This window comes from Desmodus rotundus, chromosome 6, assembly GCF_022682495.2.
Source record: "Desmodus rotundus isolate HL8 chromosome 6, HLdesRot8A.1, whole genome shotgun sequence".
NCBI lineage: Eukaryota > Metazoa > Chordata > Mammalia > Chiroptera > Phyllostomidae > Desmodus > Desmodus rotundus.
The window spans coordinates 8,561,123-8,577,963 of NC_071392.1; the positions used below are offsets into that span (position 1 = coordinate 8,561,123).

General features: G+C 42.3%; 1 protein-coding gene across 2 annotated transcripts in view; it reads right to left on the minus strand.

Annotated features, from left to right (window-relative positions):
- Positions 1–16,118, minus strand: part of BBS9 (Bardet-Biedl syndrome 9) — a 371,651-nt gene extending 355,533 nt beyond the window's left edge. For both annotated transcript variants that reach the window (XM_045197407.3, XM_024562968.4), the window contains exons 1-3: positions 15,358–16,118; positions 4,798–4,920; positions 898–1,048 (exon numbers count right to left, since the gene is read on the minus strand). In XM_045197407.3, coding sequence (XP_045053342.2) covers positions 898–1,048; positions 4,798–4,909 — 263 coding nt within the window. In that variant the 5' untranslated portion in view covers positions 4,910–4,920; positions 15,358–16,118. The remainder of the gene's footprint in view (positions 1–897; positions 1,049–4,797; positions 4,921–15,357) is intronic.
- Positions 16,119–16,841: the final 723 nt, after the last annotated feature.

Here is a 16,841-nt window from a genome sequence, read left to right on the forward strand (position 1 = left end):
CAGACAGGAAAGGACAAGAACCATATGCTTTCTCTCATATGTGGGACGTAAAACAGAAAGCAACAAAGGAACAAACAAAACAAAATCATAAAAGGTGACCAGAAGGAAAGGGTAGGGTGGAGAATAAAGAGAGTAAAGGGGGTCACATATATGGTGACAGAAGGAAACTGGACTTTCTGGGTGCTGAGCACACAATGCAATATACAGATGATATATCATAGAAATGTACACTTGAAACTGATATAATGTTATTAACCAACATTACCCAATAAACTTAATTTTAAAAAAAAGAAATACAGACTTAAGAAAATTCATGTATGAAAATAAGATAAAATCAGCACTATCATCAGTAAATAAAAAGCAGTCATATTAAACAAAATGCAAATAATAAAGAGTTTTCTAAAATAAAGCTCTTGTAAGGGAAGACTTAATTTTGGGGGTTGATCTGGCTTCTTTTAAGAAACTAAGGGCTTCTCTACCCCAAAACGTAATTCATTTTAGAGCTTCAAAGTTATGTGCCAAATAGCATAACTGTTACTTTGTCTAATTATTTAAAGAGATACTTATATAAACTGAATATTTAGTGTTTTAAATGAATACTTTCTATTTGTTTATTTGGTTATTTTCAAAAGTTTATCTCTTTTCCTTTAAGTTTCTGATCCATCAGGAATCTTAGGTCTGTTATAAAAAATGTTCTAAATGGTTTGACCTTAAATATACAGGTTTCCACGTTAAAAAATGTTCAGTAAATGAGGAACACCTAGGTGACAATATACAGAAAATATATTAAATTCATGGACAGTCTTTTCTTCTTTAAAGAATCTACAAGTGTGACACAGTGAGGGAATGATATATTCCAAGTAAAATAAAACACTCGAATTTGTGGGCTGTACTTACGAAACAAATTTTCCTACTTCCACTTGCAGTATTGGATCTTGTAGATGAACTTCTAGAAGCAAATCTTCAGCTTGAGCTCCATCTCCTGTTTTTACAGGGTGGGGGTTAAAGATTCGCAGGTATCCCATAAAGCTACCCACAATTATTTTATCTGTGGAGAGATTTTTTTAAAAAAAGAATTAGGAAGAAACAAACAGCAACAATATTTCTTTGGAAATAAACCTTTTAATGTTTAAAAAGCAAATCCAAAAATTAAAAGAATTGAGTCTTGCTTTATACACAAAGGCCAATCTTCCAATAGAACATGTAATCAAAGTGCGCTTATTTAATAACATACAGCTTTTCAAAAGCAGCTTTATATTTACCAATAGTCAAATGTACTAGCACATTACATTTCTTCCTAAGCCTCAACTGGGTTATCAGTAGTCATAATTTAACTTGGTCGAAGCAAGCCGTTTTATCAAAGGACTACTATAAGGCTGTAAACTGGTTTAAGCAGAATGTCAACTCTACAGCTGGTTGCAGCTGCTGGAAACACTGTATTAAACAGGATTCTGATACCCTGACCAGTGTGGCTCAGTTGGTTGGGTGTGGTTCCACAAAGGAAAAAGATACCAGTTTGATTCCCGGTCAGGGCACAAGCCTGGGTTACGCGCCAGGCCCCCAGTCAGGGTGCATGCACGCAAGAGGCAGCCCATCAATGTTTCTCTCTCACATCAGTGTTTCTCTCCTTCTCCCTTCCTTCCCCTCTCTTAAAAAGAAATAAATAAAATCCTTACTTCCCCTCTCTTAAAAAGAAATAAATAAAATCCTTATTTTAAAAAAACGATTCCAAGGCCTCACTAAATAGAGTCCTCTGTTAACCAGAGTCCTCTCCAGCAGATGTCCCCAGAAAGGTAGGTTGAGGTCCTAACCCCAAGTACCTGTGACTTTATTTGGAAACAGGGTCTTTGCAGATGTAATTGAATTAAGATGAGGTCCCAGCTGATCAGGTGTGTGGTAGGACTCTATCAGTATCCTTGTAAGAAGAGAAAACTGAGCCAGGGAGGAGAGCGCCATGTGAGGACACGGACATACAAGATCATGTGACAATGCAGTGACAACGCAGGCAGGGCATGGAGTGCAACATCTACCAGTCAAAGAAGACCCGGAGCTATCAGAAGCTGCAAGAGGCAAAGAAGGGTCCTAGAGGCTTCCCAGGGAGCCTGGCCCTGCCAATACCAACCAGACAGAAGGCTAGTCAAGGTTGGGAAAAAAACGTAGTAGCAGGATTACACTTCCGGGTGGCCAGCCGCAAACAGAAGGGAGCCCCCAACATCACTCCCTCAGGTTGCCATACAATTTTTCCTACTTCTTCACCCTAATATTTTTAAATTTTTCCTTCTCTTCTTCTTCTCCTCGACTACATACGGGTTGTGAACACAGATGGTACGTACCCCTTAGTCCAGAGGTGGCAGACTCTGGATCGTGGCCATGAGTGACACAAGAGAAAGGGACAGCACCCAGAGATGCTGGTCTTGAAGAGCCAGCGCTCCCTGAAAGCGCCCCTGAGGCAGCAGGCGCCCCTGCCATCCCCACTGCAGAGGGGAAGCCCGCATGCAAGTGCAGCAGGGACAGCTGCCCGAAGGAGGCCTAACTGCTGAGCAGCTAAAAGGTAAACGGAGGAGCTATTTTTCAGTCAGCCTTATGTGTTTTCTGATTCTCGTGTTAAACCCTCCCTCTGGGCCACAGGTTGGCACATATCCCAGCCAGACCAGTCGGATTCTCCCTCTCACCCCCACTCTCGTTATCTGTCTCGAGGGTCTGAGTCTTGAATTGAGAAGAAGAGGAGAGTGGGCACCACTTTAAACGTACAGTGTCTAATTTCAACAGGGATCTCAAGATGAGTGAGGGATCCTCCTTCTATGTAGTGAGTCAGCTTCACCTAAAACAATTATCAGGATGCCTAATAGAATCCCTTCCCTCTCAGATCACTTCAAAGCAGGGCTCAACTGGCATGCCTGCCTCAGCTTCCCAGCCTGACTGCAAAGGCCTCTTCCTCTGTTTCCACTCTTACCTTCCCGCCTTGTGCCACGTGAAAAAGCCCTCATGCCTGTCTCAGGTTAACCCTTCTGTCTGCACACCAGGTCCCATCTCTGACCGTCTTCTCCAGATGCCTGCTCTATCAATTACCCTCTGCCCACTTTCTTTACCCTACATTGCCCCCAGCCATCATCCTCCCTCTGCCCTTCACCCCTCAGTTTCTCTAAAGGGCTATAAACACGCAGTCTTCCCACTCCCTCACCCAGTGAAAATCTGATTTCGTTGCCATTGTGCCCACTCACCCACCCTACCCAAGGGCAATAATGAACCACTTGCTGATGAACAGCATGGAACCCTCTTAGTCTTCACGTCACCAAACCTCACCTCCCAGGTCCCAGCCCTGCGCCCTTTTCGAAATCTATCACTGACCACCCTTCCCAACCCTCCCACTTTAATGCTCATGTTCTCTGGGTCGTGGTGCTAAGATTTCTGCCCTCTTATTCCACCCTATCTCCTTGCATTTCACCCGTTCTCACAGCTTCAAACACAACCAGCACACTGCTCCCTCCCAAATCCCCACCTCTGCTCTGCCTACTAGACATTGCTTCTTCAAACAGAGCATGTCCCAAACTCCTCCCATTAACCTTCCCCTCCATAAGATCAGCGATAATAATACAGACTTGAGCATGCCACTATTCAACTTAAAAGCTTGTCAAAAGTGCAGATACCTAAGCTCCCCTCCAATCCACCTACCCCCAGAGAACATGCTCCTATAGGGTCTTGTACATCTGCAATAGAAAGTCTTCATATATATATAATATATATATATGAAGTCTTCATATATATATAAAATAATCACCCCAGCACATTATGACACAGAGCGGTCCAGGCTCTGAGTGATAAAAATCAGTGTGTTTTCTATGTAGGACACACACAGGACAACGTGTACAGCAGGCTTGGGTAAACAGACAAAGCGGCTCACAGCTGGTTCACAAATTGGGGGAAGCAACATGTCAGCATATTGGGAACCCACTGGTGGCACCCCAGTGAGGAGCCCTAAGAGAAACGATGCATGCACAGTATGTTATTCAGACAATCAGTAAGTAGTTGCCAACCCACATAAAAGCATTAGATCGTTTGGGCAGAAATGCCTTTGAAGTTGCTCTCTCTGGCAGGTATTTTCATGGTATGACTCTTTTACATTGTCAAGTAATAGGGGAATCATGAGCTTTCAGAGAGTTGGGCAGGATGCAGGGTTGGCAATTTTTGAGGACCCTCCCAGGAGACCCACTGAACAGAAGGCCTTCCCCATCTCCTGTCACTGAGAGGGCAGTTGTCCTTGGAAACAACTGGGCAGGTGCCCACTGCACTTGACTGCCCCCACTCTTCCCTGGCAATGTAATTTTCTCCTTTCACTTTATCCCCCAGATTCAGTTTTCATTACAGGCAAGAAAAATAGAATGAAGAAAAATGTTACGGGACAATACTTAGCCACACCGAACAAAGGAACAATCATACCGTGATAAGTATTCTTTTTAAGCCCTGGCTGGTGTGGCTCAGTGGACTGAGTGCTGGCCTGCAAACCAAAGGGTAGCCGGTTTCATTCCTAGTCAGGGCACACGTCTGGGTTGTGGGCCAGGCCCTCACTAGGGGGTACACAAGAGGCAACCACACATTGATGCTTCTCCCCCTCTCCTCTCTCCCTTTCCCTCTCTCTAAAAATAAATAAATAAAATCTTTTAAAAAAAATTTAATGCATAATTGTGACAGTTTACCTAGGTTCTATAAAGTACATAAAGTACATATTTTAAAAGGAAGTTGCTTTTATTTCATCTATGTAATGCTTTGCTCCAAGATGCATGGCCATAAGTTACTTACCTTGTCCATTTCCAGTATTATCAACATCAGCCAAACACAAACAGCCTTGATCAAATTCTTCTTTTTCTCCCAGAACAGTAGACCACCAATCACGGGCTTTAAATAAGGACATTTTTGTTCACTCTAAAGAGAAAAAGAAATGTATTTATTAAAAAAATCCACTTCACACACAAAAAAATCCTCTTCACACCATGAATGATGAATTATTTCTCTCTCAAGGCACAGCAAATTAAACTTGGACAACTTTGACAAAACCAGTGCTGTATTAATTTTTTTTGTATTTTTGTGGACCTATGTGAAACCACAAATCCAAATAGGTAGAAGCATTAATCGGATGTTTTACAAGGACACTGGAAAGCCAGGCTAAAAAATTATACATGTATGTTGGGCCAGTTCTCTCTTCTGGGATGCAGTGGACAACTGCACAAAGAGACAAAAAAAATATTCTTGGGAGGATCAAGATTCTAACTCTACCATCAGTAGTTAGCACATAATTCCTTAGCAAAATACCTGACTTCCCTCCAGTCTGGTCATGGGAAAGACTGCAGCATCTCCTGTCACACTGAGTTGCTGAGAAGAGCATATGAGATCAAATGCTTCAAACACCTAATACCAGAACTTGCACAGGACAGGTACCCAGAAAGCATTCACTCCCTTTCCCCATTCTGATTGTGGAAAGACGAGATGAAAAAGGAAATTCACACCAAACAAGAAGCAGGAAAACTGGGTCGCAGGCTCATTTATACCACTAACTACCTGCGTGTCCTCAGGCACCCCACACCACCTCTCTGTGTTTTGATTCCTCATCCAGAGGGAGGACGTACCCACCATACCTACCACTGAGTTACTGATATGGTGGATGGGAAAGCCCACCAGACCTTCTGAATTACGACACAAACGTCACATACCCTGGGATGCTACAAGAGTCAATGGAACAGAAATGAGGCTTTCCCTCTCCCTGCATTGATTTAAATGATAGTAGAAAACATAATCAATTCTCCCTATGTAAAGAAGTTCAGTGGGTCTCCTGGGAGGGTCCATAAGGTCACAGCAAACACTGAATTAGCAAATACGGAACCACTGGCCCTGGGGAAATACAGTGTTAGGTGGCCACAAGCCTCCAGTCACAACATTTTCACCAACCAAAGAATGCATAACTTCTGTGCGTGTGTGTTTCTGTTTAAAGCCACTTTATTGTTGATTCATCAACATTGAACTCAATGGACAAAAACAGTGAACTCATTTGAATGAAGCTGACAGGCATTTTCTCCTTAAGGTACCTACATCATAGCATTCTTACACTTAAGAACATTAGACCATCCTTCAGCATGACATTTTCTATGCAAAATCACCAAAACAACAAACAAGCATGGCACTAAAGAGGCCTTGGAAAGGATATTTGCTTATAGTCTGAGAGCTAAAACGAGACCGCAGGGTCGCTGTTCGACATCAGCTGGGGAAGTGTGCATCAGGTGACTCAGATTTTTTGCCTCTCTGAGTATGACCATGAATGGCCCTTAAAACACCACGAGTATTGACTTGAGGATCGCAGATAAAGTTTAGCAAGTGGGCAAACTTACAAATATGGAATCTGCAAATAACGAGGATCAACTACTTCTTTTAAAAAATGTAGATCAATCTACTTCTTTTTTTCAAGATTTTATTATTTATTTTTAGAGAGAGGGGAAGGGAGAGAGAGAGGGAGAGAAACATCGATGTGAGAGAGAAACAGCAGTCAGTTGCCTCACATGTGCCCCAAGGACCGAACCCAACAGCCCAGGCATGTGCCCTGAGCAGGAATCAAATTGGTGACCTTTTGCTTTGGGGGACAATGCCCAACCAGTTGAGCCACACCAGTCAGGGCTCAACCTGCTTCCTAAAGTAGGCCTCCACAGAGGCTAATCACAGAAACTAGGGTGACTCGTTTTCTTACAGCTGGCCAAGAAATTGGCAGAGAAGCTATGGTGGTAGACAGGGCAGATTGTGGAGGCAGTCAGTGTGAGTCTGAACCCCTGCTCCACCCCACAACAACCACGCAGCCAGGGCCAGGCTACTGAAAGTTCCCGACCCTCTCTATACTTCAGCTTCCTCATCTATAAAATCAAGGTAAAAATGGTGCCGTGAGGATTAAAGAACACAAAGGCAGCCTGATGGATGAGAGAAAATATTTGCAAAGATGTATCTGATAGAGGGTTAATATACAGAATGCATAAAGAACTCATACAACTCAACCAAAAAAAAAAATCTTTTCAATGGGCAAAGGACTTGACTAGACATTTCTCCAAAGGAGATACACAAATGACCAATAAGCCCATGAAAAGATGCCCATCAGAAAAAGATTTAATCATTAGGGGAATTCAAATCAAAACATAGTCAGATACCACCTCATACCCATTAGGATGATATTAAACACACACACACACACACACACACAGAGCCCCCGCTGGTGTGGCTCAGTGGGTTGAGTGCCGGCCTGTGAACCAAAGGGTCACTGGTTCAATTCCCAGTCAGGGCACATCCCTGGGTTACAGGCCAGGTTCCCTGGTGTGAGATGTGCAAGAGGCAACCACACACTGATGTTTCTCTTCCTCTTTCAGTCCCTCCTTTCCCCTCTGTCTAAAAATAAATAAAATCTTTTTAGAAAACACACAGAAAATAATGTGTTTGCAAGGATGTGGAGTAATCGGGACTCTTATGCACTGTTAGTGAGAATGTATAATGGTGCAGCTACAGTGGACACAGTATGGTGGTTCCTCAAAATATTAAAAATAAAAACTACCAAAAAATAAAAAGATAAATTTAAAAACTGCCATATGACCCAGCAATCCCACTTCTGCATATATATCCAAAAGAACTGCAAGCAAGTTCTTGAAGAAATATGTGTACAAATACGTGTACACCCAAGTTCACAGCAGCATTATTCTCAACACCCAAAGGCAGAAGCACCCCAAGCGTCCATCGACGAATGAGTAGAAAAACAAGATGTGACATATACAGACAATGGAATATTACCAGCCGTAATGAGGAAGGAAACCCTAACACATGCTACGACATGGGCAAACCTTCATTACGCCACTGAAATAAGCCGGCCACAAGGACAAGTACTGCATATTCCACTCACAGGAGATACCAAGAGCAGTCAAATTCACAGAGAGCAGAGCGGTGGTTGCCAGGGCTGGGGGAGGGGAACATGGGGAGCTGTTGTTTAAGGCGTGTAGAGTTTCAGTTTTGCAAGATGAAGAATTGCGGAGATTGGCTCCGAACACAAAAATGTTACTGTACTTAATTAACACCACTGAACTGTACACTTAAAAGAAGTTAAGACGAAATATAGTAGTATTAGCAGAATACTTGGTACATAATAAACACTCAATAAACATTAGCTATTGCTATGGTTTTTACCCTTTTAATGTTCTTAAAACTTACATTGAAGAAAAAAAAACAAAAAGTCCTTCGACAAGTGAATGGTTCAACAAATTATGATACATTCCCACCATGGAATAAAACTCAGCAATTTTTAAAAACAAAGTAACAACTTGGATGGATCTTAAAGGATATGATGTTGAGTGAAAACACACACACCCAATCCCAAAAGACCACATATTAAATAATTCCATTTCTATAACATTTTCAAAAAGACAAAATTGAACTGATAGAGAAGAGATCACTGGTTGCAGGGTTAGGGGAGGGTGAGACTTCAGGGGCTAGTACAAGGAAATTTCTTTGGAATGATGGAAAAGTTCTGTTACCTGACTTAAGTGATAGTTTCTTTTTTTTAAGATTTTATTTATTTATTTTTAGAGAGAAGGGAAGGGAGGGAAAAAGAGAGGGGGAGACCTCAAATATCGGCTGCCTTTGGCACACCCCCAACCGGGAACTGGCCCACAACCCAGGCATGTGTCCTGACTGGGAATCGAACTGGTAACCTTTCGCTTTGCAGGATGACACCCAACCAACTGAGCCATACCAGTCAGGGCACTGGTGATGGTTTCATGGGATAAATTTTAATTTCTTTAGAACTATATTTCAAAAAGGAAAATGTATGTGATGTAAAACCTGGTGAAATTAAAATAAGACGTGTATAATATTGTACTAATGTGAATTTAATGGTTTTGATCATTGGTATTATTAAGAAGCCACTATTTTTGCAACTTCTATGTGAGTATAAAATTATTTCAAAATGACAAGTTTAAAGAAACAAACTACATGAAAAAAAAAAGAAAGAAAGAAGGAAAACTCCATTCCAGACCCTCTTTTTATGCTAAAAAAGAAATGAGTCAGACATCAGCAAGATATTAAAGAAAGTGAAAGAAAAACATAGCAGATAAATTTATGATGAGTTTTAATATACACATGAGGGTTTCTGGAAAACACCTGCACCTCTTGTTAATACTAAGGGCACTATATACCCACACAAGTTGTCAGATGACTGAACTTCTAATCTGGCAACAAGTACTCAAAACGTGTAATAATAAACACTTTCACACACCTTCATTGCAGTTTTTATTTGAGAGGGAAGTAACAGTATTCAGTAAATGCCATGTATTTTCAGCACGCACTCCAGACACACTGGAAACTTGCAATATGCCACACTTGCTGGACTACCAAGAAGAAGACACATCGTTCTCTTGCCCAGAACGGAAAGTTACTCAAATGCAGTACCACTCAGTGAATCCCTAGGACACTCAGCATACAATCAGCATCATGCCAATGACTCGTTACAGAGAAAGGATACAAAGCTTAATCAGGAAAAGGAAAAGGTACATGAGGTGGAGCGAAGGGGAAGTCTGGAGGAAACCAGGCACAAGCTTCCAAGCTGAAAGGACTGGGCTCTGGGGCGAGAGGTAAGGGAGAAGAGGAGGAACGTGCCAGAAAACTGAACAGGAGCTTCCAGTGAGATCAAAGGAAGACCAGGATTGATGTCTGGAAGGAAGTGGGAAAAAGTGGGTCTAGAAAAAGAGAGTGACCAGCAATACGAAATGCTGCTGACACATCATAAAGAACGGAGACTCGGGGGCACAGGCTCCATTTGGAGACTTGGCCAAGGACAGAAATCAGGCTAACCCACAAGCAGGGGAGCCTTTGCACGCATTCTACGTCTGCTAGTTTAAAAGGAGTCTTGAAGAGAAGAAGGGAAGATCTGTTCGACGAAGGGGTCTGACTGTTGTCTTATGAAGGCCTAAGAGAAAACCTCCCAGGGTCTGCCTACAGAGCACACCAAATACCCAAGCAAGGGTGAAAGAGATGAGTTTTTCCCATCCATGCTATTGGATGATACGTAAAAAAGCAAAATGCTTAGATAAGGGACCACAGGAGGCATAGCTGCAGCTGGAATATAAACACACATAACTGGGTCCAGTGAAAATAGCTATTATGCGAAATGGCCTTAAAAACCTTTGTTAGTCAACAAACTTTTTTAGCTTCCTAGAATAAAGGGGAAAAAATCTGCAATGTAAAAACTAACTCTCCAACATTATAAATGGAAGTGTTCTACATCATGCACTAATTTCTCGTGGTCTTCTATCGTAAAATTAAAGACATACCCTGATTTAAAAAATAACACAGGCAACACTGAGTTCCTTCCTGTTTCTCCTGCTCTATCGATGTCTCCTTCGTCACCCAGCACTTTGTTGGCTTCCCAGGTTTATCTCCTTGCAATGCCTGGATCAGCAGCATCAGCATCACCTGAAAGCCTTTTAGAACTGCAGAACCTCAGCTTGCCCCACGCAACTTCCCAGGTGATTCATATGCACCTTAAACTTTGAAAAGCACTGGCTGAACTGGTAGCTGATAGCCTAAGTGGATGTTTTCTTAAGAGTATGGAGCTTCTTCCCCCCTGCCCTTTCTTTTTCATGGAACACCTGCCACGAGTTACCTTTCCAAAGCTTGAAAAAGAGACTTATTTTTTCAACTCACAAAGCTTTCAGAGCCAGAAGGTATCCATCAACCAGCTGACCCTCTCATTCTATAGCAGAGATGGAGAGGTTATGACTCTCCTAAATCACACAACTAATGGCTGAATCTTGCTTCAGCATACCGCTTCCTGGACCGTAGATCCCTGTCTTATTGGGCTGCTACTGCCTGCAATTTAACTGAAAAAGCAGGGGTCAGTGAAAAGATTTCTTTGTTTTGCTTTATTTTTTTTCCATTTATTGAATTTTAGAAAGACAGAGGAAGGAAGAGAGACATAAGTTTGTTGTTCCACTTATTTATGCATTCACTGGTTGATTCTTGTATGTGCCCTGTCCAGGAATCAAATCTGCAACCTTGGCTTATGGGGAAGACACTTTAACCAAATGAGCTACCTGGTCAGGGCCTATGTTATCTTAATTTTTAAAAGGAGGTAGGGACAATGCTAATTGAAACCTAGGTCCAACAAACGGCTCTTCCTCACAAGACCACAACGACCTTAATTATTTCAGTCCACTTTCATCCCAGGGCAAAACATAGGTAATGCACAGTAAAAGTGCATAAATTCCATTACATCCAAATTCTTCATACTAGGTTCCCCATGTCCAGGTGATATGGTGTACCATTGTGAACAATAATTTATTACATAAGGACATAAGGACTTATATCTTTAAAAAGTTAAGGAACAACAGGAAAACCAACAATTTGGGCTGATGGTCAGTACCCAGTACTAGTGCCCCGAGTGCTTCTCTCTGATTTGAAAGACAGACGCAAAGGAAGGCACACTGCCGACTCTCAAAACAAGTGAGAAACCACAAACACTCACTCATCTGTGCTCGGTTGGCACGCCACTGATTCCCTTTCCAAAAATTGAATTTTAAAATGACAACTTAGCTGCAGGACAATAGATGACAAAGAGGAGTTCCTTTCCACTTTGGTCTTAAAGGTGGGTCTGATAGCAAGTCTGAGCAACTTTCGGGGCTAGATATCCTCGTTTGAATGCAGTACTGAGACAGGCTACAACACGGATGGACCTTGAAAACATTCTACTAAGAGAAAGACACCAGCCACAAAAGGCCACTATTGTATGATTCCATTTACATAGGGTGTACAGAATAGGCAAATCTATAGTGACAGAAAGTAACTAATTAGTGGTTGCTTAGGTCTGATGGGGATGAGAGCACAGGAAAGTTATAGGGAGAGGATGAAAGGTCTCTTCTTGAGTGATGAAAACATTCAAAACTTGCGGTACAAACTGATAACCATCAGTTGTTATGCACATATGGTTGCAAGTGGTTGCACATATCTGTGAATATTAAAAAAACACTGCATTGTACCTATTAAAAGGGTGAATTACATAATATATGAACTATGTTTCAATAAGGCTGTTATTGTTAAAAGAGTAAATGGTGTTGGATACATGAGAGATTGTTTTGAGTATTCCTTATGCTTTTGTTTATGTTTAAATTTTCTCATAATAAAAAATAATAAAATAAAGTTTCCCTTTTTTTAAAGTAGGATACTCCCATATTTTGGTTGCATTTCCCACTCTCTCAGAAGAACAATGAGTTAGCACATTAAATTCAGAAGGGCAGCAAAATACATTTTACCATTCCTCTTGGAAGAACAACCACCACATTGAGAGAAAGAAAAACTAACCATATATTAAGAATTTTCCAAGCTCAGAAAGATGTGGGCCTTGACTTTAAGATATTAAGGTAAACAGCAGGTAGAGGAAGTCAGTTACTGGCAGGTTAGGAAGAAGGAAGATAAAGAAAAATAATAACAGGGCATTTTTCAATCATGAAACCTGGCTTTTCTCTTACAAAAACAAAAAGTATGCCAAATAACAAAAAATTAAGTGTGTATAAAATTGGCTTTTACTTGGTTTAGTTAACTGTCTTAAATAAAAAGAAGAAACAAGAGGCCCTGGGTGGTGTGGCTCAGTGGATTGAGTGCAAGCCTGCAAATAGAAAGATCCCTGGTTCGATTCCCAGTCAAGGCACATGCTTGGGTTGCAGGCCAGGTCCCCAGTTGGGGGCGCTCGAGAGGCAACCACACATTGATGTTTCTCTCCCCCTCTTTCTCCCTCCCTTCCCCTCTAAGTAAATAAATTTTTAAAATATTTAAAAGTAAGAAACAAGAATTCATATTTTATCCCCTATTCATTCAGTGTTCAGTTCCAGCTCCTCCGTGACTTCCTATTTTTAAGCGAATGAAAAACAAAACCCAGAAATCTGGTTTTCGGTGGCCATCAACTCCCTAACCTGGAAAGGAAATGAATAACTACAATTTACTAATCATTGACTAGTCCCAGGCAGTGTTCTCAATGCCCTGCAAGTATTCTATGTCAATCTTCCTAACAGAATACAAAATAAATCATAGGTAGTATTATTCAGGTATCCCTTGAATGCAAAGAGGATAAGAAACCTGCCCAAGCACTCCCAACTCGGAAGTGGTGGAAGCAGCACCCAAAACCAGGCTGTCTAGTCCAGAACCGAAACCGTGCAGCCACACCACAGAGACCGAAAGGCTGCACCTCTGTTCACAGTAACTAATCCCTGCAAGTTCAAAATGCGGAAAAGCAGTTTATACATTTAATTAAATTGTTAAAGGATGATTAGAAAACAATAATTTGAGGGTTTTAACAGGTGCATACCTATACATAGCCACAAAAGATTGATTTCATATGCCTTATTAGGATGATACATAGAAGATAATCTCTTTATCCCCTAAACTCCAGAAATTCTCTTCCCTACTTATCACTTTACAATTTTTTTGTTTTTAATACCTACTTACACACATACTATCTCCCACACAGAGTCTGCTCAGATTGAGCTTTTATTTAAGATATGCATATTCTAACACCTCATGGGCCTCCTGCTGCAATACAGAAGGGCGGCTAGAGAAATGTCTGTGCAGTGACAACCCCACACAGTCTGTGCAGGGACGTGTGGTCAGGTGGGCAGATGCTGGGATTAGGAGGCTAAGGCTCTGACACTGATGTTGTTCATATTTGCAGCTCTGCTTTCTCTGGGTCATGCTAACGCCACCTCAAATTCTGCAAAATAGGACTCAGGTCTTCCAGTCCAAGAAAGATGACGAGTGCACATAGAGGCAGAAGAATGTTGCTTTTGAAGACATTAAGGTAAGAGTTCAGAGTTGGAACTTTCAATAAAAGACACAAAAGGCTGAGAGCACAGGAGAGGAAGTCTTTCTGACCCCACACTCCAGCGATGTGACCTTAGACAAGTTCCTTGCCTCCCAGTCTCCCAATTGTTCTGGGTGGGGGAGGATAAAATGGCCTAGCACCTGTAACTGCTTAGCTCAGTCCCCACAGGATGCATTAGACAAATGTCAGTGGTAACTCAGAAGTAATGGTGGTGCTGGTGTGCTGTGAGCAAGACAAAATTACACGTGCCCATCTGACCCTCTGGACTGAAGTTTAAATGGGACATTCAAGAGACTGACAGTACTCTTTCATAGATACGTTGTTAATCAGCAGAGATGTTTTATAAATTTGTATGTTTCAATATTTTTTGAGAAATATTTGAAAGTCTTAACTCTGAGTGATAAGACTTGCTTACATACATCAAAAGGTGTACAGGAATGTCCAACCTACAGCCTGTGAGATGCATGCAGCCCAGGGTGGCTATGAATGCGGCCCTACACAAAATCGTAAATTTACTTAGAACAATATGGGGGTTTTTTTGTGATTATGTTGCAATGTGTTTAATGTGTGGCCCAGAGATGCAATAAGTTGGACACCTTTGGAAAACTTTTAAAATTACTTTATACTATTGATATCGGACTTTTTTCCCTTCAGTGATGTTTCCATCGATAAGTTGTACAATAAACAAAGTGTAGTTGTAATTTAAGGACAACTACACAAAGTGAAAAATTCCTTAAACTCTCATAAATAGCTTGTAAATTATTTGCAAATTTTTTTAAGTTTTTCAGATCCTTCTGAATAGTGGTTCAGTCTATTCACCAAAAAAATCTACCAATTATTCTCATATTCTCAACTTATATCTTTCTAATAAGTTAGAAAAATCTCTCCCTCTCTGAATGCTGGCAGACTTTAGTTAAGACTCATAGTTTCATGCATGTGTGTGACATGGGTTCATTTTTTTAAGTAAAAGTGAGCTAGAAAAAAAAAACTGAATATCTCCAGGAAATCTTGAGTCAACTTCAGGACTTGGCTGGGGGAGGGAGATGCTAACAAAATCGGGTCAGTTCATCGGACACTGCTGTGGTCTGCAATGTAAAGGGAGAATGGGAAGCAATAATCCTATTGCAGGAAGGAATTAGAGGGTATTAGTACATGCATCCCACTTCAGTCATAGGCTTGCTCACAAGACCTGTTGAAGTGTCACAGGAGCAAGATGCTCGTGCACCACGTGACATTCCTAAATGCAATCTTTAAGAATTCTTACCACCCTTTCTGTAAAATGTTTATAGGACCTCACACATGCTGTGCTCGTAGTTGTGTTTCGTTTTGTTTCCAACGCAAACATCCTTCCTAAGAAACCTATTACCCCATATCCCCCCAAACCATTACATGGTGTCAGAGGATCAATTTTTCCCACAAACAAAACTCACAAAGGGAATCCGTGCCTCCGCTGTTTAATACCACACCTACTTTCTTACCTGATGCCGTATCAGGTGGGTCCTGCCCCACCTTTCTTCGAACTCTCCGCAGATTTCCCTTTAAGGATGCCAGCCAGGGTCCTGGGGAACGACGAGAGCGAGAGCGGAGAGTGCAGAGAAAAGCAACCCTAACTTCGCTACTCCCTCTCGTTCTCCGGCTCCAACTCGTTCCACGTCCCAGGCAAAGAGTACTGCCAGCTCCACAGAGTTGGAGGATCACCCCAAGGAGCTCCTCTGCATCCCTTCTCTGTCACCTCCGGAGACAAGCAGGGAAAACGACATTGGTCGCTTGGGAGAGACCAGGCAAGCAAGAACAACGGCAAGAGCTGCAGCTCACAAAGAAGAGGACGTGATGAAGGAGTAGGCAGTGAGTGAGATGTAGCAGAGAAAGGACAGCAGCGGCGGAAGGGACACCTCCCGGCTCCCGCCTAACTCCAAGCCATCTTCGCCCTGTTGTCATAGCACTTTTCAACGAAGGCTACTGCACAAGTCAGATGGCTGGGCCCCGATGCCTTCTGGGGGATGTAGTCCAGAAAGACTAAGGAGACGGAAGAAGTGGTATTTTTCTGAGCAGGCGGTGCTGGGAGTCGGATTTCTACTTGGCGGGGCTGGAAAGAACCACTGCTGGGTGCTCATTAGCAGAGAAAGATAATTAAATTCCCTCTGCAATCCTTGGACAGTTCTTCGATTTCTGCGCCGAGGTAGATCCGCCACCCATCTCGGTCGCGGACCCAAGCGGCAACCCTCCAGCTCCTTCTCTGTCCCCGCCCCTCGGCGCTCATGGGTGGGGCTTTCTGCAGAGGCCGGTCGTCCGCGCCTTTCTGCAGGATCCCGGGGTCCTAGGACCAAAGCGCCCAGTAGCCATCTCATCTTTTCCCCTAAGAGACCCACAAGGCTCTGTCCAACTGGGCTGCAGTGGCCCAGGCGGGCGTGAGGGTAGTGCTGGCCCAGTGCATACCTTGAAGAGGAAGTCTGGGGGGAAAAGGGATCAGAAGACTAAGATCACTGAGACAGTGGGGCAAATTTCTGGGTGTTTAATTTTTTTTCCTAGTGGAAAAAGTGCTGCTATAAAGTTATCTATACATGTCTCCTGATCACGTGCTAAATATTCTCTTTCATATATACATGGGATTGGATTTCCTAGTATGCAGGTCTGCAAATTCTCAACTTTACAATTGAATATAACAATACTGCCAATTTTTCTAACTTTTTTTCATCTGTTGATCATTTGCGCCAATTCAACACCAACAGGAATCCCCAAATGGGGGTGCGGTGAAGCAGGAAATTTGATTCATGGCAAACAGTTCAATTATGATACAGCACAGCTGTAGACCAGTTCAATGGTGTTACAACTCAACAATGAACTGGCACAGCTGTGGCAAAGAGGCAGTCCTGGGAGACGCTCCTGTGAGATATCTTCAGCTCCACAGGGAAAAATACAGCCTTCAAGGGAAAGGGAAAGCCCACTCCTCAATCCAGAGGGG